Source organism: Hypanus sabinus, chromosome 9, assembly GCF_030144855.1.
Source record: "Hypanus sabinus isolate sHypSab1 chromosome 9, sHypSab1.hap1, whole genome shotgun sequence".
NCBI lineage: Eukaryota > Metazoa > Chordata > Chondrichthyes > Myliobatiformes > Dasyatidae > Hypanus > Hypanus sabinus.
The window spans coordinates 96,199,432-96,224,822 of NC_082714.1; the positions used below are offsets into that span (position 1 = coordinate 96,199,432).

General features: G+C 42.9%; 1 protein-coding gene across 1 annotated transcript in view; it reads right to left on the reverse strand.

The window, feature by feature from the left end:
- The window catches only part of LOC132398883 (stereocilin-like), a 150,086-nt gene that overhangs the window by 81,550 nt on the left and 43,145 nt on the right, over positions 1-25,391 (reverse strand). Inside the window, exons 15-27 of the mRNA XM_059978715.1 lie at positions 24,768-24,809; positions 21,703-21,744; positions 20,499-20,540; positions 16,323-16,364; positions 15,156-15,197; positions 13,562-13,603; positions 12,630-12,671; positions 11,426-11,467; positions 10,633-10,674; positions 7,268-7,309; positions 5,238-5,279; positions 4,312-4,353; positions 888-929 (exon numbers count right to left, since the gene is read on the reverse strand). Of these exons, the coding sequence (XP_059834698.1) occupies positions 888-929; positions 4,312-4,353; positions 5,238-5,279; positions 7,268-7,309; positions 10,633-10,674; positions 11,426-11,467; positions 12,630-12,671; positions 13,562-13,603; positions 15,156-15,197; positions 16,323-16,364; positions 20,499-20,540; positions 21,703-21,744; positions 24,768-24,809 (546 nt within the window). The remainder of the gene's footprint in view (positions 1-887; positions 930-4,311; positions 4,354-5,237; positions 5,280-7,267; positions 7,310-10,632; positions 10,675-11,425; positions 11,468-12,629; positions 12,672-13,561; positions 13,604-15,155; positions 15,198-16,322; positions 16,365-20,498; positions 20,541-21,702; positions 21,745-24,767; positions 24,810-25,391) is intronic.

Genomic DNA, 25,391 nt, shown 5'->3' on the forward strand with positions numbered 1-25,391 from the left:
ATTAGTGCTTGATCCCAACACAAAACCCCAGTTATAAAACCCATGCTGTGACGGAGGAAGACGTGAAGATACAGAATAGAAACAGGAATACGACACTCAGCCCAGTGATCCAGTTCACCATTTAATCAGACCGTGCCTAATATTGTTGATATCTCAACTCCGTATTCTAGTCATGTCACAGTGACCATTCACCTTCTTCCTAATGACAAACTTTCCAACATCAGCATTGAAAGTATTTGTTTTCCCTGCCCATGAGAGAGAGAGTTTCACAGTCTTACCACTCTCAGTCAGAAATAAGATTTGACTCATTACTGGTTTAAATAATGGTGCCCATTGGTAAAGAGTGACACCAAAGGTCGAGATTCTCTCACTACAGAAACATCCGCTCCACACCCATCGTAACAAATACCCTCAGGATTTTTATTTCTACACATCCCCACTAACTTTCCCCAAACTGTATAATGCAGAACATAAAAATCTACAGCATATTACAGGCCCTTCAGCCCACAATGTTGTGCTGACCATGTAACCTGCTCATAACCCTCTATTTTTCTAAGCTCCTTGTACTTACTTAACAGTCTCTTAAAAGATGCTATTCTATCTGCCTCCACCATGTAGAGTAAGAGAGTGAAGCTCTCTCTACACCATCCCATCAGGCTCCCCCATAGTCAGACACAGAGTGAAACTCCCTCCACACTGTCCCATTACACTCTTTTGGTACATAACAACATTTGGTGGATTATTTTGCAGATGACCAGATGCAGGGGGTATGAATCCCCATCACAGAATATAGATGGAATTTTACAGCTGAACACTGTTTTGAGCCCAGACCAACCAAGTCATAACACCCATCATCACAAGGTAGATTGGTACGAGCAAGATCTTACCCACATATCGTCCATGGGCGAGTTCCATCTGGGTGGATATTTCTGTAATAGACCACAGGATCGTAAGGCACAGAAGCAGGATTAATCTATTCAGCCCATCAAGTTTATTCCATTCCAACATGGCTGATTGATTATCCTTTTCAATTCCATTCTCCTGCCTTCTCCCCATAACCCCCATAACCTATAATGGTCGGACTAATCAAGAAACTAGCAACTTCAGCTTTAAATATACCCAATTACTTGGCCTCCATGGGTATTCCACAGTTTCAACACCCTCTGGCTTAACGAAATTCCACCTTATCCCTGTTTCTAAATGTACTCCCTCCATTCCGAGGCTGTGACCTCTGGTCCTAGGCTCACACACTCTAGGAAATTTCCTCTCAACATCCAATATACTAACGGCTTTCAATATTCATTCAGGCTCAGTGAGATCCCCCCTTCATTCTTCTGAACTTCAGTGAGTGCAAGAAGTGCATCAAACACTCTTATTACATTAACCCTTTCCTTGTGGAAACATTCTCATGAACCTCCTCTGGACTCTCTCCAATCCCAGCACATTTTCTCTTAGATGAGGACTGAAAACTGCTCACAATATTACAAGAGCACTGTGACTAATCACTGACATGTTTTAAGCATTACATCCTTGTACTTGTATTATATTCTTCTTGAAATCAATGCTAATTTTGCATTTGCCTTTTTACCACCAATTCAATCTGCAAGTCACCTTTAGGGAATCCTGCACGATGACATCCAAATCTCTTTGCAATTCTGATTGTTGAATTTCCACCCATTTAAAATGTAGTCAACACCTTCATTCCTAGTATCGAAGTGCATGACCATACACTTCCTTACACTATATTCTATTTACCACTTTGTCCATTTTCCTAGTACATCCATCATTTTGCAGACTCCCTGCTTTCTCTACACTACCTGCCTCCCCACCTACCTTTGTATTGTTTGTAAATTTGGCCACAAAACATCAATTTTGTCATCTAAGTCATTGACATATAATGTGGAAGAAGCATTGCCAATACTATTCCCTGTGGAACACTTATAATCATCGCAAACCAACCAGAATAGCAGACTTACTCCCACTCTTTGCCTCCTGCCATGCTCTATCCATACTGGTATCTTTCCTGTAATACCATGGGCTGTTAGCATGTTAAGCAGCCTCAAGTGCAGCACCTAGTTAGGGGCCTTCTGAAAATCCAAGGAAACATTACCCACTGATTCCCCTTTGTTTTTCCTGCCTCAAAGAATTCCAACATTTATCAAGGAAACCATGCTGACTGTGTCCCCTTTCTGATCTGTCTCCAAGAACCCTAAAGTCTTATCCTTAATAATAGACACCAACATCTTCTGAACCACTGAGGTCAAGTTACCTGGCAGAAAATTTCCTTTCTTCAGACACCATCCTTTCTGAAAGAATGGCATGACATTAGCAATTCTCCAGCCCTCAGTAACCATTCCAGAATCTAGTGATCCTTGAAGGATTATTATAGTTGCCAGCATAATCTCTTCAGCTACCTCTTTCTGAACCTGTCGGTGTGCACCATCTGATCCAGTGGCTTACCTAGATGCAGCTTTTCAAGGACATTCTCCTTATTGATAGAACGAGTGGAGTACCATTTGCACTTGGACTCACAGACATTGGGACGTAAGCCCTCTGGATAAAGAAATTCCACATCATCTCTGCATCTAAATGCACTCCCTGTTTTCCGAGGCTGTGACCTCTCCTCATAGGCTTGCACGTTATTGGAAAGATTCCCACGGTATCTAATAAACCAAGGCCTTTCAATATTCAATAGGGTTCAGTGAGATTCCCCCTTCATTCTTCTGAAGTGCAAGAAGTGCATCAAACGCGCTTCATGAATTAACCCTTTCATTACAAGAAACATTCTCATGAACCTACTCTGGACTCTCTCCAATCCAGCACATTTACTCTTGGGTTCGGACCAAACTCTGCTCACAATGTTGCAAGGGCAGTCTGACAAATCACTTACATGTTTTAAGCATTACATTCTTGTATTCTATTCTTCTTGAAATCAATGCTAACATTGCACTTCCCTTCTTACAACCAACATAATCTGCAAGTTAACCTTTAGAGACTCCTGCACGATGACAAGTCTCTTTGCACTTCTGAATTTTGAATATCGTCCCGTTTAAAATATAGTCTACACTTTTATTGCTTATAGAAGTGCATGACCATACACTTCCTTACACTACATTCTATCTGCCACTTGGCCCATTTTCCTAGTACATCCAAGTCATCTTACGGACTCCCTGCTTCCACAGCACTGCCTGCCTCTCTGCCTATCTCTGTATTGTCTGCAAATTTGGCCACAAAGCATCAATTTTGTCATCCAAATCATTGAATATAACGTGGAAGAAGCATTGCCAATACTATCCCTCGTAGAACACCTATAGTCATCGCAAACCAACCAGAACTCATTCCCACTCTTTGCCTCCTGCTAATGCTCTTTCCATGGTTATATCTTTACAGTAACACCTTGGGCTATTAGCATGCTGAGCAGCCTCATGTGCAGCACCTAGTCAGGGGGCTTCTGAAACTCCAAGAAAACAGTTCCCTCTGACTCTCTTTTGTCTTCTCTACCTCAAAGAATTCCAACATTTGTCTGCCAAGAATTTCTCTCAAGGCAACCATGTTAAAGGTGTCCCATTTTCTCATGTGCCTCCAAGAGCCCTGAAGTCACATCCTTAATAATGGCCACAACATCTTCCAAAACACTGATCTCAAATTAACTGGCATATCATTTCCTTTCTTCTGCCTCCCTCCCTTCTGGAAGAATAGTGTGACATTAGCAATTTTTCAGTCCTCAGAAATAATTCCATAATCTAGTGAATCTTGAAAGATTATTACTAATGCCTGTATAATTTCTTCAGCCACCTCTTTCTGAACCCTTGGATGTACACCATCTGTTCCAGGTAACTTATTGCTTTCAGACTTATCAGCTTTCTAAACAAACTCCAGTCTTTGTATTCCTGATGAATAGAAAGAACGGAGTAACATTTGCACTCAGATTCACAGATATCTGGACTTCAACTTCCCCAGAAGATTTGCAGAGCTAGTGCTCTGGTCATCATGTCTCTACTTCCATGGCTGCCTCGTTTTATCACAGTATCACTTCAGTCTAATGAAGTATTTTCCTATGAAGACATGTAACCTCTCTGCTTCCACTGCTCTTTCCGGGAGAGTCTTGCAAACAACATTTGCCTGATCTCCAGGTTAAACTGGCGGATCCATTACTAAACAGTATTCCCTCGTTCTAAATTCTCCCTCAGTGAAAACATTGTATCAGCATTCATTCATCCCGTCTACACCCGTCAGGACGTTCAATCACATTCCCTCACACCCTTACAGTCATGGAGTGCAACAGACACTGTTGTGGTTGTGAGAACTTACCCACATCCAGTCCCCAGTTTTGTTCCATCGTTGTGCTTTCCACTGTAACAATACAGCAGATCATTAGTGCTTGATGCCAACACAAAAACCCAGTTATAAAACCCATGCTGTGACAGGGGAAGACATGAACATACAGAATAGGAACAGGAATACGACACTCAGCCCAGTGATCCAGTTCACCATTTAATCAGGCCGTGCCTAACATCACTGATATCTCAACTCCATATTCTAGTCTTGTCACAGTGACCCTTCTCCCTCTTCCCAATGACAACCTTTCTAACATCAGCATTGAAAGTATTTATTTTCCCTGCCCTGAGGGAGAGAGTTTCACAGACTCCTCACCCTGGATGAGAAATAAGATTTGACATGACAGGTTTAAATGTTTTTGCCCATTGGTAAAGAGGGACACCAAAGGTCGAGATTCTCTCACTACAGAACCATCCGCTCCACACCCATTATAACAAGTACCCTCAGGATTTGTATTTGTATCCATCCCCAAACTTTCCCCAACACTTTCTACAGCAGATTACAGGCCCTTTAGCTCACAATGTTGCACTGACCATGTACCCTGCTCATAGCCCACTATTTTCCTAAGCTACATGTACCTACCCAACAGTCTCTTAAAAGACCCTGTTGTGTCTGCCTCCCCCACATACGGTAAGAGAGAGAGGCTCTCTCTGCACCATCCCATTAGTCTCTCCCCTGATCAGACACAGAGTGAAGCTCCCACCACACTATCCCATCATACTTTTCTGGGACAGTAACAACACGAGCTGGATTATTTTGCAGATGACCAGATGCAAAGGGTATGAACCTCCATCACATACTATGGGTGTATTTTTACACCTGAACTCTGTTTTGAGCAAAGACCAACTGAGTCAGAACACCCGTCATCGCAAGGTAGTTTGGTAGGAGTGAGATCTTACCCACATATATTCCATGAATAAGTGCATTCCGGGTGGATATTTCTGTAAGAGATCACAGGATCATAAGGCACAGGAGTAGGATTGATCTAATCATCCATCATCTTTGCTCCATTCCATCATAGCTGATTGATTATGCTTCAGAATTCTATTCTCCTGCCTTCTCTCCATAACCTGTAATGCTCTGACTAATCAAGAAATTATCAATGTCAGTTTTAAATATACTCAGTTACTTGGCCTCCATGGCTATCTGTGTCAATGAATTCCACAGCTTCATCACCCTTTGGATAAAGAAATTCCACCTCATCTCTGGTTCTAAATGTACCATACGGCTGTGACCTCTGGCCCTAGGCTCACACACTATAGGAAATAAACTCTCAGCATCCAATATACCAAGGCCTTTTAATATTCACTAGGGTTCAGTGAGACCCCCCCCACCCTTCTTTCTTCTGAACTTCAGCAAGTGCAAAAAGTGCATCAAACTCTCTTCATGACTTAATCCTTTCATTACCAGAACCATTCTCGTCAACCTACTCTGGACTCTCTCCAATCCCAGCAAAATTTCTCTTAGATTCCAACCGAAAACAGCTCACAATATCACAAGAGCACTTAGACTAATCACTTACATAGTTTAAGCATTGCATTCTTGTACTTGTATCATATTCTTCTTGAAATCAACGCTAATACCTTCTTACCACCAACTTAATCTGCAAGTTAACCTTTGGAAAATCCTGCATGATGACATCCAAGTCTCTTTGCACTTCTGATTGTTGAGTTTCCTTCCATTTAAAATGTAGTCTACAGCTTCATTCCTTTTATCGAACTACATGACCATGATAAAATGACATTCCATCTGACGCTTTGTCCATTTGTCATTTTGCAGACTCCCTGCATCCTCAACACTACCTGCCTCACTACGTACCTTTGTATCGTCTGCAAATTTGGTGACAAAGCAACAAAATTGTCATCTAAATCATTGACATATAATGTGGAAGAAGCATTGCCAATACTATCACCTGTGGAACACATATAGCCATCGTGAACCAACCAGATAGAAGACTTTTTCCACTCTATGCCTTCCACCATTGCTCTATCCATGCTCGGATGTTTCCTGTAGTACCATCAACTGTTAACATGTTAAGCAGCCTCATGTGCAGCAACTTGTCAAGGGCCTTCTGAAAATCCAAAAAAACTGTACCCACTAACTCTCATTTGTCTTTTCTGCCTCAAAGAATTCCAACGGATTTGTCAGAGAAGGTTTTCTCTCAAGGCAACATGCTAACAGTGTCCCATTTTCTCATGTGCCTCCAAGAACCCTGAAGTCACATCCTTAATAATGGCCACAACATCTTCCAAACCACAGAGCTCAAGTTAACTGGCATATCATTTCCTTTCTTCTGCCTCTCTCACTTCTGAAAGTATGGTGTGACATTAGCAATTTTACAATCCTCAGAAATAATTCCAGAATCTAGTGAATCTTGAAAGATCATTACTAATGCCTGTATAATCTCTTCATCCCCCTCTTTCTGAACGCCTGGATGCACACCATCTGTTCTAGGTCACTTATATGCCTTGAGACTTTTCAGCTTATTAAGCAAACTCCACACTTTCTATTCCTGATGAATAGAAAGAGCAGAGTAACAATTGCACTCGGATTCAACCAGATATCGGGACTTCAACTTCTCCAGAAGATTTGCAGAGCTGTAGCTCTAGTCTTCACGTCTCTACTTCCATGGCTGCCCAGTTCTGACATAGTATCTCTTTAGTCTAATGAAGTATTTTCCTATGAAAGCATGTAACCTCTGCTTCCACTGCTCTTTCCAGGAGAGACCGGCAAACAATTGCCTGATCTCTGGGTTAAACTGGTGGATCCATTACTAAACAGTATTCCATCATTCTAAATTCTCCCTCAGTGAAAACATTGTATCAGCATTCATTCATCCAGTCTACACCCGTCAGGACGTTTAATCACGTTCCCTCACACCCTTATTGTCAAGGAGTGCAACAGACATTGTTGTAGGGTAAGAACTTACCCACATCCAGTCCCCAGTTTTGTTCCATCGTTGTTCTTTCCACTGTAATAATACATCAGATCATTAGTGCTTGATACCAACACAAACCCCCAGTTATAAAACCCATACTGTGACAGGGGAAGATGTGAACATACAGAATAGAAACAGGAATACAACACTCAGCCCAGTGATCCAGTTCACCATTTAATCAGACCACACCTAATATTGTTGATAACTCAACTCCGTATTCTAGTCTTGTCACAGTGACCATTCACCCTCTTCCTAATGACAACCTTTCCAACATCAGCATTGAAAATATTTGCTTTCCCTGCCCTTGAGGGAGAGTTTCACAGACTCCTCACCCTCTGTGAGAAATAAGATTTGACTCTCACTGGTTTAAGTAGTGGTGCCCATTGGTAAACAGTGACACCAAAGTTCGAGATTCTCTCACTACAGAAACATCCGCTCCTCATTCATTGTAACATCAGGATTTATATTTGTAGCCATCCCCACTAATCCTGCTAAAATCTACAGCACATTACAGGCCCTTCAGCCTACACTGTTGAGCTGACCATGTAACCTGCTCATACCCCTCTATTCTTCTAAGCTCCATGTACCTATCAAAGAGTCTCTTAAAAGGCACTATTCTATCTGCCTCCACCACATCAAATAAGAGAGTACACCATCCTATCAGGCTCTCCCATGGTCAGACACAGAGTGAAGATCCCTCCACACTGTCCCATCACACTCTTTTGGGACAGGAACAATATGAGGGGAATTATTTCACAGATGACCAGATGCAGGGGGAAAGAATTTCCATCACAGACTATGGGTGGATTTTTACAGCTGAACACTGTTTTGAGCCCAGACCAACCAAGTCAGAATACCCATCATCACAAGGTAGTTTGGTAGGAGTGAGATCTTAACAAAATATAGCCTATGAATGAGTTCCATCCAGGTGCATATTTCTGTAATAGACCACAGGATCATAAGGCATGGGAGCAGTTTTAATTTATTCAGCCCATCAAGTTTGTTCCATTCCATCATAGCTGATTTATTATGCTTCACAATTCTATTCTCCTTCCTTCTCCCCATAACCTGCAATGTTCTGACTAATCAAGAAATTATCAATGTCAGCTTTAAATTTACCCAATTACTTGGTTTCCAGGGCTATCTGTGTCAATGAATTCCACAGCTTCACCACCCTTTGGGTAAAGAAATTCCACCTCATCTCTGGTTCTAAATGTACTGTACGGCTGTGACCTCTGGCCCTAGGCTCACACACTATAGGAAATATCCTCTCAACATCCAATATACCAAGGCCTTTTAATATTCACTAGAGTTCAGTGAGGACACCCCCCTCCCCTTCATTCTTCTGAACTTCAGTGACTGCAAATATTGCATCAAACACTCTTCATGCATTAACCCTTTTGGTTCCGGAAACATTCTGGTCCACCTCATCTGGACGCTCTCCAATCCCAGCACATTTTCTCTAAGATGAGGTCCAAAAAAAGCACAGAATATTACGTGCACTCAGACTAATCACTTACATAGTTTCAGCATTACATTCTTCTACTTGTAAAATATTCTTCTTAAAATCAATGTTAACATTGAATTTGCCTTCTTGCTACCAACTCAATCTGCAAGTTCACCTTTAGAGAATCCTGCAGGATGACATCCAAGTCTCTTTGCACTTCTGATTGTTGAATTTCCTCCCGTTTAAAATGTAGTTGACACCTTTATTCCTTTTATCAAAATGTATGACCATGATAGAACTACATTCTATCTGACATTTTGTCCATTTTGCAGACTCCCTGCTTCATCTACACTACCTGCCTCACTACCTACCTTTGTATTGTCTGCAAATTTGGCCACAAAACATCAATTTTGTCATCTAAGTCATTGACATATAACATGGAAGAAGCATTGCCAATACTATCACCTGTGGAACACCTATAGCCATCACGAACCAACCAGAATAGCAGACATTTTCCCATGCTACCTTCTGCCACTGCTCTATCCATGCTTGGATGTTTCCTGTAATACCATCAGCTGTTAGCATGTTAAGCAGCCTCATGTGCAGCAACTTGTCAAGGGCCTTCTGAAAATTCATGACAACAGTACCCACTAACTCTCCTTTGTCTTTTCTGCCTCAAAGAATTCCAACAGATTTGTCAGGGAAGATTTTCTCTCAAGGCAACATGCTAACAATGTCCCATTTTCTCATGTGCCTCCAAGAACCCTGAAGTCACATCCTTAATGGTGGCCACAGCATCTGCCAAGCCACTGAGCTCAAGTTAAACCATATAACAATTACAGCATGGAAACAGGCCATCTCAGCTCTTCTAATCCATGCCTAACGCTTACTCTCACCTAGTCCCACTCTCAGCCCATAACCCTCCATTCCTTTCCTGTCCATATTCCTATCCAATTTTACTTTAAATGACAATACCAAATCTGCCTCTACCACTTCTACTGGAAGCTCATTCCACACAGCTACTGCTCTCCGAGTAAAGAAATTCCCCCTTGTGTTACCCTTAAACTTTTGCCCCTTAACTCTCAACTCATGTCCTCTTGTTTGAATCTCCCCTACTCTCAATGGAAAAAGCCTATCCCCATCAACATCATCAATCGCCCTCATAATTTTAAATACCTCTATCAAGTCCCCCATCAACCTTCTATGCTCCATTTTTTTTTTAATTTTCTTTTTTTTTTGTTTTGGTTAACTGGTATATCACTTCCTTTCTTCTGCCTCCCTCACTTCTGAAAGTATGGTATGACATTAGCAATTTTACAATCCTCAGAAATAATTCCAGAATCTAGTGAATCTTGAAAGATCATTACTAATGCCTGTATAATCTCTTCATCCCCCTCCTTCTGAACGCCTGGATGCACACCATCAGTTCTAGGTCACTTATATGCTTTGAGACTTTTCAGCTTATTAAGCAAACTCCACACTTTCTATTCCTGATGAATAAAGAGCGGAGTAACGTTTGCAATCGGATTCCCAAATATCTGGACTTCAACTTCTCCAGAAGATTTACAGAGATGGAGCTCTAGTCTTCAGGTCTCCACTTCCATGGCTGCCTAGTTTTCTCATAGTATCACTTCAATCTGATGAAGTATTTTCCCATGAAAGTATGTAACCTCTCTATTTCCACTGCTCTTTCCGGGAGAGACCGGCAAACAACATTTGCCTGATCTCCAGGTTAAACTGACAGATCCATTATTGAACAGTACTCCCTCATTCTAACTTATCCCTCAGGGGAAACATTGTATCGGCATTCATTCATCCAGTCAGGATGTTTAATCACATTCCTTCAAACCCTTACAGTCATAGAGTCCGACAGCCACTCGGTCCCGCTTCTGTAGTTGTGAGAACTTACCGACATCCAGTCCCCAGTTTTGTTCCATCCTTCTGCTGTCCACTGTAATAATACAGCAGATCATTAGTGCTTGATGCCAACACAAAACCCCAGTTATAAAACACATGCTGTGACGGAGGAAGACGTGAACATACAGAATAGGAACAGGAATACGACACTCAGCCCAGTGATCCAGTTCACCATTTAATCAGACCGTGCCTAACATCACTGATATCTCAACTCCATTTTCTAGTCTTGACACAGTGACCATTCACCCTCTCTCCAATAACAAACTTTCCAACATCAGCATTGAAAGTATTTGCTTTCCCTGCCCTGAGGGAGAGACTTTCACAGACTCCTCACCCTCTGTGAGAAATAAGACTTTACTCATCATGGGTTTAAATTGCGATGCGCATTGGTAAAATGTGACACCAAAGGTCGAGATTCTCTCACTACAGAAACATCCGCTCCACACCCATCATAACAAGTACCCTCAGGATTTGTATTTGTATCCATCCCCAAACTTTCCCCAAACTGTACAACATGAAGCGTAAAAATCTACAGCACGTTACAGGCCTTTCAGCCCACAATGTTGTGCTGACCATGTAACCTGCTCATACCCTCTATTTTTCTAAGCTCCATGTACCTATCCAAGTATGAGGTGGATTATTTTGCAGATGAACAGATGAAGGGGGAATGAATCTATGTCACAGACTATGGATGTAATTTTACAACTGAACACTGTTTTGAACCCAGACCCACTGAGTCAGAACACCCGTCATCACAAGGTAGTTTAGTACGAGTGAGATCTTACCCACATATCGTCCTTGGATGAGTTCCATCCGGGTGGATATTCCTGTAATAGACCACAGGATCGTAAGGTACAGAAGCAGGATTAATCTATTCAGCCCATCAAGTTTGCTCCATTCCATCATAGCTGATTTATTATGCTTCACAATTCCATTCTCCTGCCTCTCTCCATAATCTGTAATGCTCTGACTAATTAAGAAACTATCAATGTTGGCTTTAAAAATACTCAAGTGGGAATAGGAAACGCAGTGATCCAGTTCATCATTTAATAAACCATGTCTAGCATCACTGAAATCTCTACTCCACAGTCTACACTTCTCACAGTGATCCTTCTACCTCTTCCTAATGACAATCTTTCCAGCATCGCCATTGAAAGTTCGAGAGTCCCCACTATTCTTTTGTGAGTCCTTTTTGATATAATATGACATAAAGGTTTGTGAATGTTGAGGTCAGTGCCTGCCTGGAGTATTCAAGCTGGTTATTGAAGAGAACAAGAGCCATAAATTACCAACTGTCCTTTGCTGGGAAGAGAGCAATAAGTTGATGCTGGCCTGAAGCAGAGCCAATAAAGAGATGTTAAATGTCAATCAGATGACCTACAGCCAATGACACTGGAAGGCAATATTTGAGTTGGTAAGGAATGAATATAAAAGTGGACACCTCAGGTATGGTATCAGCAAAGACTCTCTTCAGAGACCCACCATCGCAAGGAAGAATCCCCATGCCTGAGGATGGAAGAAGAAAGGATCGATCCCCTATTCTGGTGTTATAAATTGGATAATTTGTCTGAGTGAGTACTGGCACAAAGGGAACAGCAGAATTCATATTGTAAGTTGCAGAGACAATAAAGTGTGGGCTTCCATTAATTACAAATTGCACAGTTTCTTAACCTAGTTCCATTGAAAGATGCTTAACACTTCATACTAATGAAGAACTTTCATCCGAAATTTTGTAAACCCTCTGTTTCCACTGCTTTTGCCAGACAGACTTCAAAATATCTCCCTTATCTTCATTTTAAACTGGCGGATCCATTATTAAACAGTATTCCCGAGTTATAGGTTCTCCCACAAGGAAAGCAATGAATCAGCATTCATTCACCCTGTCAAAACCCATCAAGGTGTTGTATGTTTAATCACATTCCCCTGCACATACACTGTCAGAGAGTCCTATAGCCATTCGGCCCATCTGTTGTAGGTGTGAGAACTTACCCACATCCAGTCACCAGTTTTGTTCCATTGTTGTTCTTTCCACTGTAACAATACAGCAGATCATTAGTGCTTGATGCCAACACAAAACCCCAGTTATAAAACTCATGCTGTGACGGAGGAAGACGTGAACATACAGAATAGGAACAGGAATACGACACTCAGCCCAGTGATCCAGTTCACCATTTAATCAGACCACGACTAACATCACTGATATCTCAACTCCATTTACTAGTCTTGTCTCAGTGACCCTTCACCCTCTTCCCAATGATAACCTTTCCAACATCAGCATTTAAAGTATTTGTTTTCCTTGCCCATGAGGGAGAGAGTTTCACAGACTCCTCACTCTAGGTGAGAAATAAGATTTGACTCATTACTGGTTTAAATTGTGGTGCCCATTGGTAAACAGTGACACCAAACGTCAAGATTTTCTCACTACAGAAACATCTGCTCCACACTCATCGTAACAAGTACTCTCAGGACTTGAATTTTGACACATCCCCGCTAACCTTCCTCAAACCGTGTAACACAGAACTTAAAAATCTACAGCACATTACAGGACCTGCAGCCCACAATGTTGTGCTCATAGCTCTCTATTTTTCTAAACTCCACGTACCTATCTGAGAGTCTCTTAACAGACCCTGTTGTACCTGCCACCCCAATAGGGTAAGAGAGAGAAGCTCTCTGTACACCATCCCATCAGTCTCTCCCGTGATGAGCCACAGAGTGAAGCTCCCTCCACAGTGTCCCACCAAACTTCTTTGGGACAGTAGCAACATTAGCTGGATTATTTTGCAGCTGACAGATGCAGAAGGTATAAACCTCCATCACAGTATATGGGTGTATTTTTACATCTGAACTCTGTTTTTGAGCACAGACTGACTGAGTCAGAACACCCATCATCACAAGGTAGTTTAGTAGGAGTGAGATCTTACCCACATATATTCCACGAATGACTTCATTCCGGGTGGATATTTCTGTAAGAGACCACAGGATCATAAGGCACAGGAGCAGGATTAATCTAATCATCTATCATCTTTGCTCCATTCCATCATAGCTGATTGATTATGTTTCTCAATTCTATTCTCCTGCCTTCTCTCCATGATCTGTAATGCTCTGACTAATCAAGAAACTATCAACATCAGCTTTAAATATACCCAAGCAGGAATAGGAAACTCAGCCCCGAGATCCAGTTCACCATTTAACAAACCATGTCTAGCATCACTGAAATCTCTACTCCACAGTCCAGTCTTATCCAGTGACCCTTCATCCTCTTCCTAATGACAAACTTCCCAACATTAGCATTGAAAGTATTCCCTTCCACACACTCATCACCCTCTGTGAGAAAAAAAAGATTTATTGAGCCCATTGGTAAAGAGTAACACCCAAGTTCGAGAGTCTCTCACTAGAGGAGTCACTCCAGGAATCAGACACAGACTGAACCTCCCTTCTCCTCAGAACTTTTAACGCTCACTAATCAAGAAACTCTCAACCTCCACCTTAAATATACTCAATAAATCAGCCTCCACATCTGCCCGGGGCAATGAATTCCACAGATTAACCACCCTCTGGCTAAATAAATTCCTCCTCATCTCTGTATTAAACAGTCCCTCTATTCTGAGGCAGTGACATTGGTCCTTCAAGCTCCCCACAGGACTCACAGAGCCAGTGTTCAGGTTCTCGGGAATCAACTTCCATGGCAGCATAGTTTTGTCACAGTAACCCTTCTATTGGCATTGGTGGATTTAAAATATGGAAGAAAATGTCAAACTCTAAAGGCAAGGACAGTGGAAGCAGACAGACCAATTGTCTTTGCTCCTGCCACGTGCCTTCCTGTAATGCCGTGGGCTGTTAACATGTTAGACAGCCTCATGTGCAGCAACTAGTCAAAGGCCTTCTGAAAATTCAAGAATCCTGTACCCACTGACTCTCCTTTGTCTTTTCTGCCTCAAAGAATTCCATCATTTGTCAGGCAGGATTTCCTCTTGACGCAACCATGCTAACAGTGTCCCATTTTCTCACGTGCCTCCAAGAACCGTGAAGTCACATCCTTAATAATGGCCACAACATCTTCCAAACCAAAGAGCTCAAGTTAACTGGCATATCTTTTCCTTTCTTCTGCCTCCCGCACTTATGAAAGAATTGTGTGACATTAGCAATTTTTCTGTCCTCAAATAATTCCAGAATCTAGTAAATCTTGAAAGATCATTATTAATGTCTGTATAATCTCTTCATCTACCTCTATCTTAACGTCTGGATGTACACCATCTGCTCCAGGTGTCTTATCTACTTTGAGACTTTTCAGCTTACTAAGCAAACTCCATACTTTCTATTTCTGATTAATATAAAGAGCGGAGTAACAATTGCACTCGGACTTACAGATATCAAGACTTCAACAACCCCAGAAGATTTACAGAGCATTCAGCATTCATTCATCCAGTCTACACCCATCAGGATGTTTAATCACGTTCCATCACACCCTTACAGTCATGGAGTGCAACAGACGCTGTTGCAGTTGTGAGAACTTACCCACATCCAGTCACCAGTTTTATTCCATCGTTGTTCTTTCCACTGTAATAATACAGCAGATCATTAGTGCTTGATGCCAACACAAAACCCCAGTTATAAAACCCATGCTGTGACGGAGGAAGACGTGAACATACAGAATAGGAACAGGAATACGACACTCAGCCCAGTGATCCAGTTCACCATTTAATCAGATAACGACTAACATCACTGATATCTCAACTCCATATTCTAGTCATGTCACAGTGACCCTTCACCCTCTTCCTAATGACAACCTTTCCAACATCAGCATTGTAAGTATTTGTTTTCCCCGCTCGGGAGAGAGAGACTTTCACAGACTCCTCACCCTTAGTGAGAAATAAGATTTGACTCTCACTCATTTAAATAGTGGTGCCCATTGGTAAAGAGTGACATCAAAAGTCGAGATTCTTTCACTACAGAAATATCCGCTTGATGCACTATCAGTAACTCTCTGAGACGTGAGGCGAGATGTCGGCTTTTATTGACTGGAAGAAAGAACAAGCAGCAATTGACCACCATGCTACATCCTGGAGACTGAGAGACAGGGCTCAGGCCCAATTGCCTTTATACCGGGGTCTTTGGGAGGAGCCACGGTCAGTGGGAGGAGCCAAAGGAGCAGTCAGCTGGGGGGGCGTGTCCAGTCAGGTATATGTAGTTCACCACACCACTCCACACTCACCCTCAGGATTTGTATTTTGTATCCATTCTCGCTAACTTTCCCCAAATTGTATAACACAGAACATAAAAATCTACAGGCTCTTCAGCTCACAATGTTGTGCTGACCATGTAACCTGCTCATAGCCCTCTATTTTTCTAAGCTCCATGTACCTATCTAAGAGTCTCTTAAAAGAACTTGTCATACCGGCCTCCACCACATAGAGTAAGAGAGTGATGCTCTCTGTACACTACCCTATCAGGCTCTCCCATGGTCAGACACAGAGTGACACTCCCTCCACACTGTCCCATCACACTCTCTTGGGACAGGAACAATATGAGGTGGATTATTTTGCAGATGAACAGATGCAGGGGGAATGATTCTACGTCACAGACTATGGAAAGAATTTTAAAGCTGAACACTGCTTTGAGCCCAGACCAACCTAGTCAGAACACCCATCATCACGAGGTAGTTTGGTACGAGCAAGATCTTACCCACATATCGTCCATGGATGAGTTCCACCCGGGTGGATATTCCTGTAATAGACCACAGGATCGTAAGGCACAGCAGCAGGATTAATCTGTTCAGCCCATCAAGTTTGCTCCATTCCACCATGGCTGATTTATTATCCTTCACAATTCCATTCTGCAGCATTCTCCTCATAACCTGAAATGCTCAGATTAATCCAGAATTTATCAACCTCAGCTTTAAATAGACCCAATTATTTGGACTCCAAGTCTATCTGTGTCAATGAATTTCACAGCTTCACCACCCACCGGATAAACAAACTATACCTCATCTCTGGTTCTAAATGTACTGTACGGCTGTGACCTCTGGCCCTAGGCTCACACTCTTTAGGAAATATCCTCTCGACATCCAATATACCAAGACCTTTTAATATTCAATAGGGTTCAGTGAGATCCCCTCTTCATTCTTCTTAACTTCAGCGAGTGCAAAAAGTGCATCCATCATTCTTCCTGAATTAACCTTTCTGGTTCTGGAAACATTCTGGTCCACCTCATCTGGACGCTCTCCAATCCCAGCACATTTTCTCTTAATTGAGGTCCGAAAACAGCTCAGAATTTTACAAGAGCACTCAGACTAATCACTTACATAGTTGAAGCATTACATTCTTGTTCTTGTATTATATTCTTGAAATGAATGCTAACTTTACATTTGTCTTCTACCACCAACTCAATCCGCAAGTTAACCTTTAGGGAATCCTGCACGATGACAATAAGACTCTTTGCACGTCTGAATTTTGAAATTCCTCCCGTTTAAAGCATAGTCTACACCTTTATTCCTTGTAGAAGTGCATGACAGTACACTTCCTTACACTATATTCTGTCTGCCACTTTGCCCATTTTTCTAATACGTCAATGTTATTTTGCAGACTCCCTGCTTGCTTAACACTACCTGCCTCTCTACCTACCTTTGTAGCGTCTGTAAATTTGGCCACAAGGCATCAAATTTGTCAACAAAATCACTGGCATATAACATGGAAGAAACATTGCCAATACTATCCCCTGTGGAACACCTATAGTCAATGCAAATCAACCAGAACAGTAGACTTATTCCCATTCTGTGCCTCCTGCCAATTATCTATTCATGGTTATATCTTTCCGGTAAAACCTTGGGCTGTTAGCATGTTGAGCAGCCTCATGTGCAGCACCTAGTCAGGGGGCTTCTGAAAATCCAAGAAAACTGTACCTACTGACTCTCTTTTGTCTTCTCTGCCTCAAAGAATTCCAACATTTCTCAGGCAAGATTTCCTCTTGAGGCAACCATACTAACAGTGTCCCATTTTCTCATGTGCCTCCAAGAACCCTGAAGTCACATCCTTAATAATGGCTGCAACATCTTCCAAACCACAGAGCTCGAGTTAACTGGCATATCATTTCCTTTCTTCTGCCTCCCGCACTTATGAAAGAAAAGTGTGACAGCAATTCTTCAGTCCTCAGAAATAATTCCAGAATCTAGTGAATCTTGAAGGATCATTACTAGTGCCTGTATAATCATTTCGGCTACCTCTTTCTGAACCTTTGGGTGTACACTATCTGGTCCAGCTGCCTTATATACTTTCAGACTTTTCAGCTTTCCAAACAAACTCCACTCTTTCTATTTCTGATTAATAGAAAGAGCGGAGTAACAATTGCACTCGGTCTCACAGATATCAGGACTTCAACTTCTCCAGAAGATTTGCAGAGCTGGTGCTCTGGTCATCATGTCTCTACTTCTATGGCTGCCTAGTTCTGTCACAGTATCACTTCAGTCTAATGAAGTATTTTCCTATGAAAACATGTAACCTCTCTGCTTCCACAGCTCTTTCCAGGAGAGACATGCAAACACCATTTGCCTGATCTCCGACTTAAACTGGCGGATGCGTTATTGAACAGTATTCCCTCGTTCTAAATCATCCCTCAGGGAAAACATTGTATCGGCAGTCATTCTTCCAGTGTTTAATCACGTTTCTTCAAACCCTTACAGTCATAGAGTCTGACAGCCACTCGGTTCCACTTCTGTAGTTGTGAGAACTTACCGACATCCAGTCCCCAGTTTCGTTCCATCCTTCTGCTGTCCACCGTAATAATACAGCAGATCATTAGTGCTTGATGCCAACACAAAACCCCAGTTATAAAACCCATGCTGTGACGGAGGAAGACGTGAACATACAGAATAGGAACAGGAATACGACACTCAGCCCAGTGATCCAGTTCACCATTTCATCAGACCGTGCCTAATATTGCTGATATCTCAACTCCATATTCTAGTCTTTGATGCACCATCAATAACTCACTCTGAGACGTAAGGCGAGATATCAGCTTTTATTGACTGGAAGAAGGAACAAGCAGTGAGTGACCACCATACTACATCCTGAAGACTGAGAGGCCGGGCTCAGGCCTTGATCGCCTTTATACAGGGGTCTGTGGGAGGAGCCACAGGAGCAGTCAGCAGGGGGCGTGTCCAGACAGGTATATGTAGTTCACCACAGTCTTGTCACAGTGACCATTCACCCTCTTCCTAATGACAAACTTCCCAACATCAGCATTGAAAGTATTTGCTTTCCCTGCGCTGAGGGAGAGTGTTTCACAGACTCCTCACTCTCAGCGAAAAAATAAGATTTGGCTCTCACTGGTTTAAACAGTGGTGCGCATTGGGAAAGGGTGACACTAAAGGTCAAGATTCTCTCACTACAGAAACATCCACTCCACACCCATCATAACAAGTACCCTTGGGATTTGTATTTGTATCCATCCCCGCTAACTTTCCCCAAACTGTACAACACAGAGCATAAAAATCTGCAGCACATTACAGGCCCTTCTGTCATAAGGGGGCGTGAGACTGGAACCAAGTGCAGGACGAAGGCACTGAAGTACCAGAGGCAGGATGGAACAACTAAACCATAGTCAAGATGTGGGGACCGTGGCGAGCGTGAGGGACCTAGCGTTCAAGATGATTCTAAGGGTTCTGAGAGAGTCTTGAAGTTCAGACAGGCAGGATCACAGAGCTCAGGCAGGCAAGTCCCCATCCGGGCAACAGCAGTCCGGCCTGGCTTACCCGACAGAGGCAAGGGATAAGAAGGGGTTAGAGTCCTCTGGGTGGGCCACTTAAGTCCTGGGCAGGGCCCGGACCTCCCAGACAGGAACACAGAGGCCTGGGCAAGTCGCGGAGCACCTGGGCAGGTTGGAGGGCACAACGCATCTGCAGCGAAGGATAGAAAGGGTCAGAGTCCTCTGGGTGGGCCACATGACTCCTGGGCAGGGCCCGGACCTCCCAGACAGGAACACAGGGGCCTGGGCAAATCGTGGGGCACCTGGGCAGGTTGCGGGGCACATCCCTTCGGCAGCAAGGGATATGATGGGGCAGAGACCTCCGCCGGGCAACAGCAGTCCGGCATGGCTTGCCCAACGGAGGCAAGGGATAAGAAGGGAGTTTGGTCTCCGGTGGCTGCCAGACTCACTCACAGAACTCATCTTGACGATGGGTACTCCAAGCCAGGAAGAGCAGGATGGAACAGGATGATGAGGACAACCAGATAAACAGGGCGAACCACAGGAACAAGATAAACAGGACAATGCCCCCCCAACTATGCTCAGTCCCAGAGCCCTTTATATACACCGTCAGCTGATAGGCATCAGGTGCATCTCCTTCAGTCAAGATGATCCACAGGTGTGACTAATTGGGCTCAAGGGCGAAGCGAGGGATGGCTACGAGACCCAGAATCTGGAGTCTGCAGACCGGATCAGGAACCGGAATACGGGCTCCGGACCGGACCATAACACCTTCACCCACAATGTTGTGCTGACCATGTAACCTGTTCATACTCTCTATTTTCTAAGCTCCATATATCTAACCGTGTTTCTTAAAAGACCCTGTTTGTATCTGCCTCTGCCACATAGAGTAAGAGAGTGAAGCTCCCTCTACACAATCCCATCAGTCTCTCCTCTGATCAGACACAGAGCAAAGATCCCTCCACACTGTCCCATCACATTCCCTTGGGACAGGAACAATATGAGGTGGATTATTTTGCAGATAAACAGATGCAGGGGGAATGAATCTACGTCACAGACTATGGAAGGAATTTTAAAGCTGAACACTGCTTTGAGCCCAGACCCACTGAGTCAGAACACCCATCATCACGAGGTAGTTTAGTACGAGTGAGATCTTACCCACATATCGTCCTTGGATGAGTTCCATCCGGGTGGATATTCCTGTAATAGACCACAGGATCGTAAGGTACAGAAGCAGGATTAATCTATTCAGCCCATCAAGTTTGCTCCATTCCATCATAGCTGATTTATTATGCTTCACAATTCCATTCTCCTGCCTCTCTCCATAATCTGTAATGCTCTGACTAATTAAGAAACTATCAATGTTGGCTTTAAAAATACTCAAGTGGGAATAGGAAACGCAGTGATCCAGTTCATCATTTAATAAACCATGTCTAGCATCACTGAAATCTCTACTCCACAGTCTACACTTCTCACAGTGATCCTTCTACCTCTTCCTAATGACAATCTTTCCAGCATCGCCATTGAAAGTTCGAGAGTCCCCACTATTCTTTTGTGAGTCCTTTTTGATATAATATGACATAAAGGTTTGTGAATGTTGAGGTCAGTGCCTGCCTGGAGTATTCAAGCTGGTTATTGAAGAGAACAAGAGCCATAAATTACCAACTGTCCTTTGCTGGGAAGAGAGCAATAAGTTGATGCTGGCCTGAAGCAGAGCCAATAAAGAGATGTTAAATGTCAATCAGATGACCTACAGCCAATGACACTGGAAGGCAATATTTGAGTTGGTAAGGAATGAATATAAAAGTGGACACCTCAGGTATGGTATCAGCAAAGACTCTCTTCAGAGACCCACCATCGCAAGGAAGAATCCCCATGCCTGAGGATGGAAGAAGAAAGGATCGATCCCCTATTCTGGTGTTATAAATTGGATAATTTGTCTGAGTGAGTACTGGCACAAAGGGAACAGCAGAATTCATATTGTAAGTTGCAGAGACAATAAAGTGTGGGCTTCCATTAATTACAAATTGCACAGTTTCTTAACCTAGTTCCATTGAAAAATGCTTAACACTTCATACTAATGAAGAACTTTCATCCGAAATTTTGTAAACCCTCTGTTTCCACTGCTTTTGCCAGACAGACTTCAAAATATCTCCCTTATCTTCATTTTAAACTGGCGGATCCATTATTAAACAGTATTCCCGAGTTATAGGTTCTCCCACAAGGAAAGCAATGAATCATCATTCATTCACCCTGTCAAAACCCATCAGGGTGTTGTATGTTTAATCTCGTTCCCCCACATATGCACTGTCATAGAGTCCTATAGCCATTCGGCCCATCTGTTGTAGTTGTGAGAACTTACCCACATCCAGTCACCAGTTTTGTTCCATCGTTGTGCTTTCCACTGTAACAATACAGCAGATCATTAGTGCTTGATGCCAACACAAAACCCCAGTTATAAAACACATGATGTGACAGAGGAAGACGTGAACATACAGAATAGGAACAGGAATACGACACTCAGCCCAGTGATCCAGTTCACCATTTAATCAGACCGCACCTAACATCACTGAAATCTCAACGCCATATTCTAGTCTTGTCACAGTGACCATTCACCCTTTTCCTAATGACAAGCTCTCCAAATCAGCATTAAAAATATTTGTTTGCCCTGCCCATGAGGGACAGGGTTTCACAGACTACTCACTCTCGGTGAGAAATAAGATTTGACTCATCACTGGTTTAAATTCTGGTGTCCATTGGTAAATAGTGACACCAAATGTCGAGATTCACTCAATACAGAAACATCCGCTCCACACTCATCGTAACAATTTTCCTCAGGATTTGAATTTCTGTACATCCCCACTAACTTTCCCCAAACCGTATAACACAGAACTTAAAAATCTACAGCACATTACAGGACCTGCAGCCCACAATGTTGTGCTCATAGCCCTCTATTTTTCCAAACAATGTACCTATCTAAGAGTCTCTTAAAAGACCCTGTTGTATCTGTCTCCCCCACATACAGTAAGAGAGAGAGGCTCTCTCTACACTATCCGATTAGTCTCTCCACTGATCAGACACAGAGTGAAGCTCCCTCCACTCTGCCCCACCATACTTTCTTGGGACAGTAGCAACATTAGCTGGATTATTTTGCAAATGACCAGATACAAGGGGTATGAATCTCCGTTACACTCTATGGGTGTATTTTTACACCTGAACTCTGTTTTGAGCAAAGACCAACTGAGTCAGAACACTCATCATCACAAGGAAGTTTACTAGGAGCGAGATCTACCGACATATATTCCATGAATGACTTCATTCCAGGTGGATATTTCTGTAAGAGATCACAGGATCATAAGGCACAGGAGCAGGATTGATCTAATCACCCATCATCTTTGCTCCATTCCGACATAGCTGATTGATTACATTTCTGAATTCCATTCCCCTGCCTTCTCCCCATAAACTGTAATGCTCTGACTAATCAAGAAACTATCAACGTCGGCTTTAAATAAACCCAAGCAGGAATAGGAAACTCAGCCCCGAGATCCAGTTCACCATTTAACAAACCATGCCTAGCATCACTGAAATATCTACTCCACAGTCCAGTCTCATCCAGTGACCATTCATCCTCTTCCTAATGACAAACTTCCCAACATTAGCATTGAAAGTATTCCCTTCCCTGCCTCTTCCACACACTCATCACCCTCTGTGGGAAATAAAGATTTATTGAGTCCATTGGTAAAGAGTAACACCCTAGTTCGAGAGTCTCCCACTAGAGGAAGCATCCACTCCACATCCATTCCTATGATTACCCTCAGGATTTGCATTCATACCCATCTCTGCTCAGTTGCCCCAAATTCAAACAGAGTAACGTTCTCACTGCCTCATCCGTCGACGCTCCCAAGCTCAGACCCAGAGTGAAGCTCCCTCTCCACCATCTCATCACATCCTTCAAGGATCAGACACAGAGTGAGGATCTCTCCATACTGTCTCATCACACATTCCCATGGTTAGACACAGATTAATCTCCCTCCACACTGTCCCATCTCTTCCTTCAGGGATCAGACATAGAGTAAAACTCCCTCTCCACCATCCCATCACACACTCCAGGAGTCAGAAACAGAGTGAACCTCCAGTCTCCTCAGAACTTTTAACACTGTGAATAATCAAAAAACTATCAACCTCCACCTTAAATATACTCAATAAGTCGGCCTCCACATCCACCCGAGGCAATGAATTCCACAGATTAACCACCCTCTGGCTAAATAAATTCCTCCTCATCTCTTTGCTAAACAGTCCCTCTATTCTGAGGCAGTGACATTGGTCCTTCAAGCTCCCCACAGGACTCACAGAGCCAGTGTTCAGGTTCTCGGGCATCAACTTCCATGGCTGCATAGTTTTGTCACAGTAACCTGTCTATTGGCATTGGGGGATTTAAAATATGGAAGAAAATGTCAAACTCTAAAGGCAAGGACAGTGGAAGCAGACAGACCAATTGTCTTTGCTCCTGCCACGTGCCTTCCTGTAATGCCATGGGCTGTTAACATGTTAGGCAGCCTCATGTGCAGCAACTAGTCAAAAGCCTTCTGAAAATTCAAGAAACCTGTACCCACTGACTCTCCTTTGTCTTTTCTGCCTCAAAGAATTCCAACATTTGTCAGGCAGGATTTCCTCTTGATGCAACCATGCTAACAGTGTCCCATTTTCTCATGTGCCTCCAAGAACCGTGAAGTCACATCCTTAATAATGGCCACAACATCTTCCAAACCACCGAGCTCATTAACTGGCATATCTTTTCCTTTCTTCTGCCTCCTGCACATATGAAAGAATTGTGTGACATTAGCAATTTTTCTGTCCTCAAATAATTCCAGAATCTAGTAAATCTTGAAAGATCATTACCAATGGCTGTTTAATCTCTTCGTCTACCTCTATCTTAATGTCTGGATGTACACCATCTGCTCCAGGACACTTACCTACTTCGAGAATTTTCAGCTTTCTAAGCAAACTCCATGCTTTCTATTTCTGATGAATAGAAAGAGCGGAGTAACAATTGACATCGAGATTTCAAATCCCCAGAAGATTTGCAGAACTAGTGCTCTGGTCATCAAGTCTCCAATTCCATGGCTGCCTAGTTCTGCTGTGGTATCACTTCAGTCTAATGAAGTATTTTTCTATGAAAACATGTAACCTCTCTGCTTCCACTGCTCTTTCCGGGAGAGTCTTGCAAACAACATTTGCTTGATCTCCGGGTTAAACTGGCGGATCCATTACTAAACAGTATTCCCTCGTTCTAAATTCTCCCTCAGTGAAGACATTGTATCAGCAGTCATTCATCCAGTTTACACCTGTCAGGACGTTTAATCACATTCCCTCATAGCCTTCCAGTCATGAAGTCTGACAGCCCCTGTTGTGGGTGTGAGAACTTACCCACATCCAGTCCCCAGTTTTGTTCCATTGTTGTTTGTTCCACTGTAACAATACAGCAGATCATTAGTGCTTGATGCCAACACAAAACCCCAGTTATAAAACACATGATGTGACAGAGGAAGACGTGAACATACAGAATAGGAACAGGAATACGACACTCAGCCCAGTGATCCAGTTCAACATTTAATCAGACTGTGCCTAACATCACCAATACCTCAACTCCATATTCTAGTCTTGTCACAGTGACCCTTCTCCCTCTTCCCAATGACAACTTTTCCAACATCAGCATTGAAAGCATTGCTTTCCCTGCCCTGAGGGAGAGTTTCACAGACTCCTCACCCTTGGTGAGAAATAAGATTTGACTTTCACTGGTTTAGATAGTGGTGCCCATTGGTAAAGAATGACACCAAAGGTCGAGATTCTCTCACCACAGAAACATCCGCTCCACACTCATCATAACAAGTACCCTCAGGATTTGTATTTGTATCCATCCCCACTAACTTTCCCCAAACTGTACAACACAGAGCATAAAAATCTACAGCACATTACAGGCTCTTCAGCCCACAATGTTGTGCTGACCATGTAACCTGCTCATAACCCTCTATTTTTCTAAGCTCCATGTAC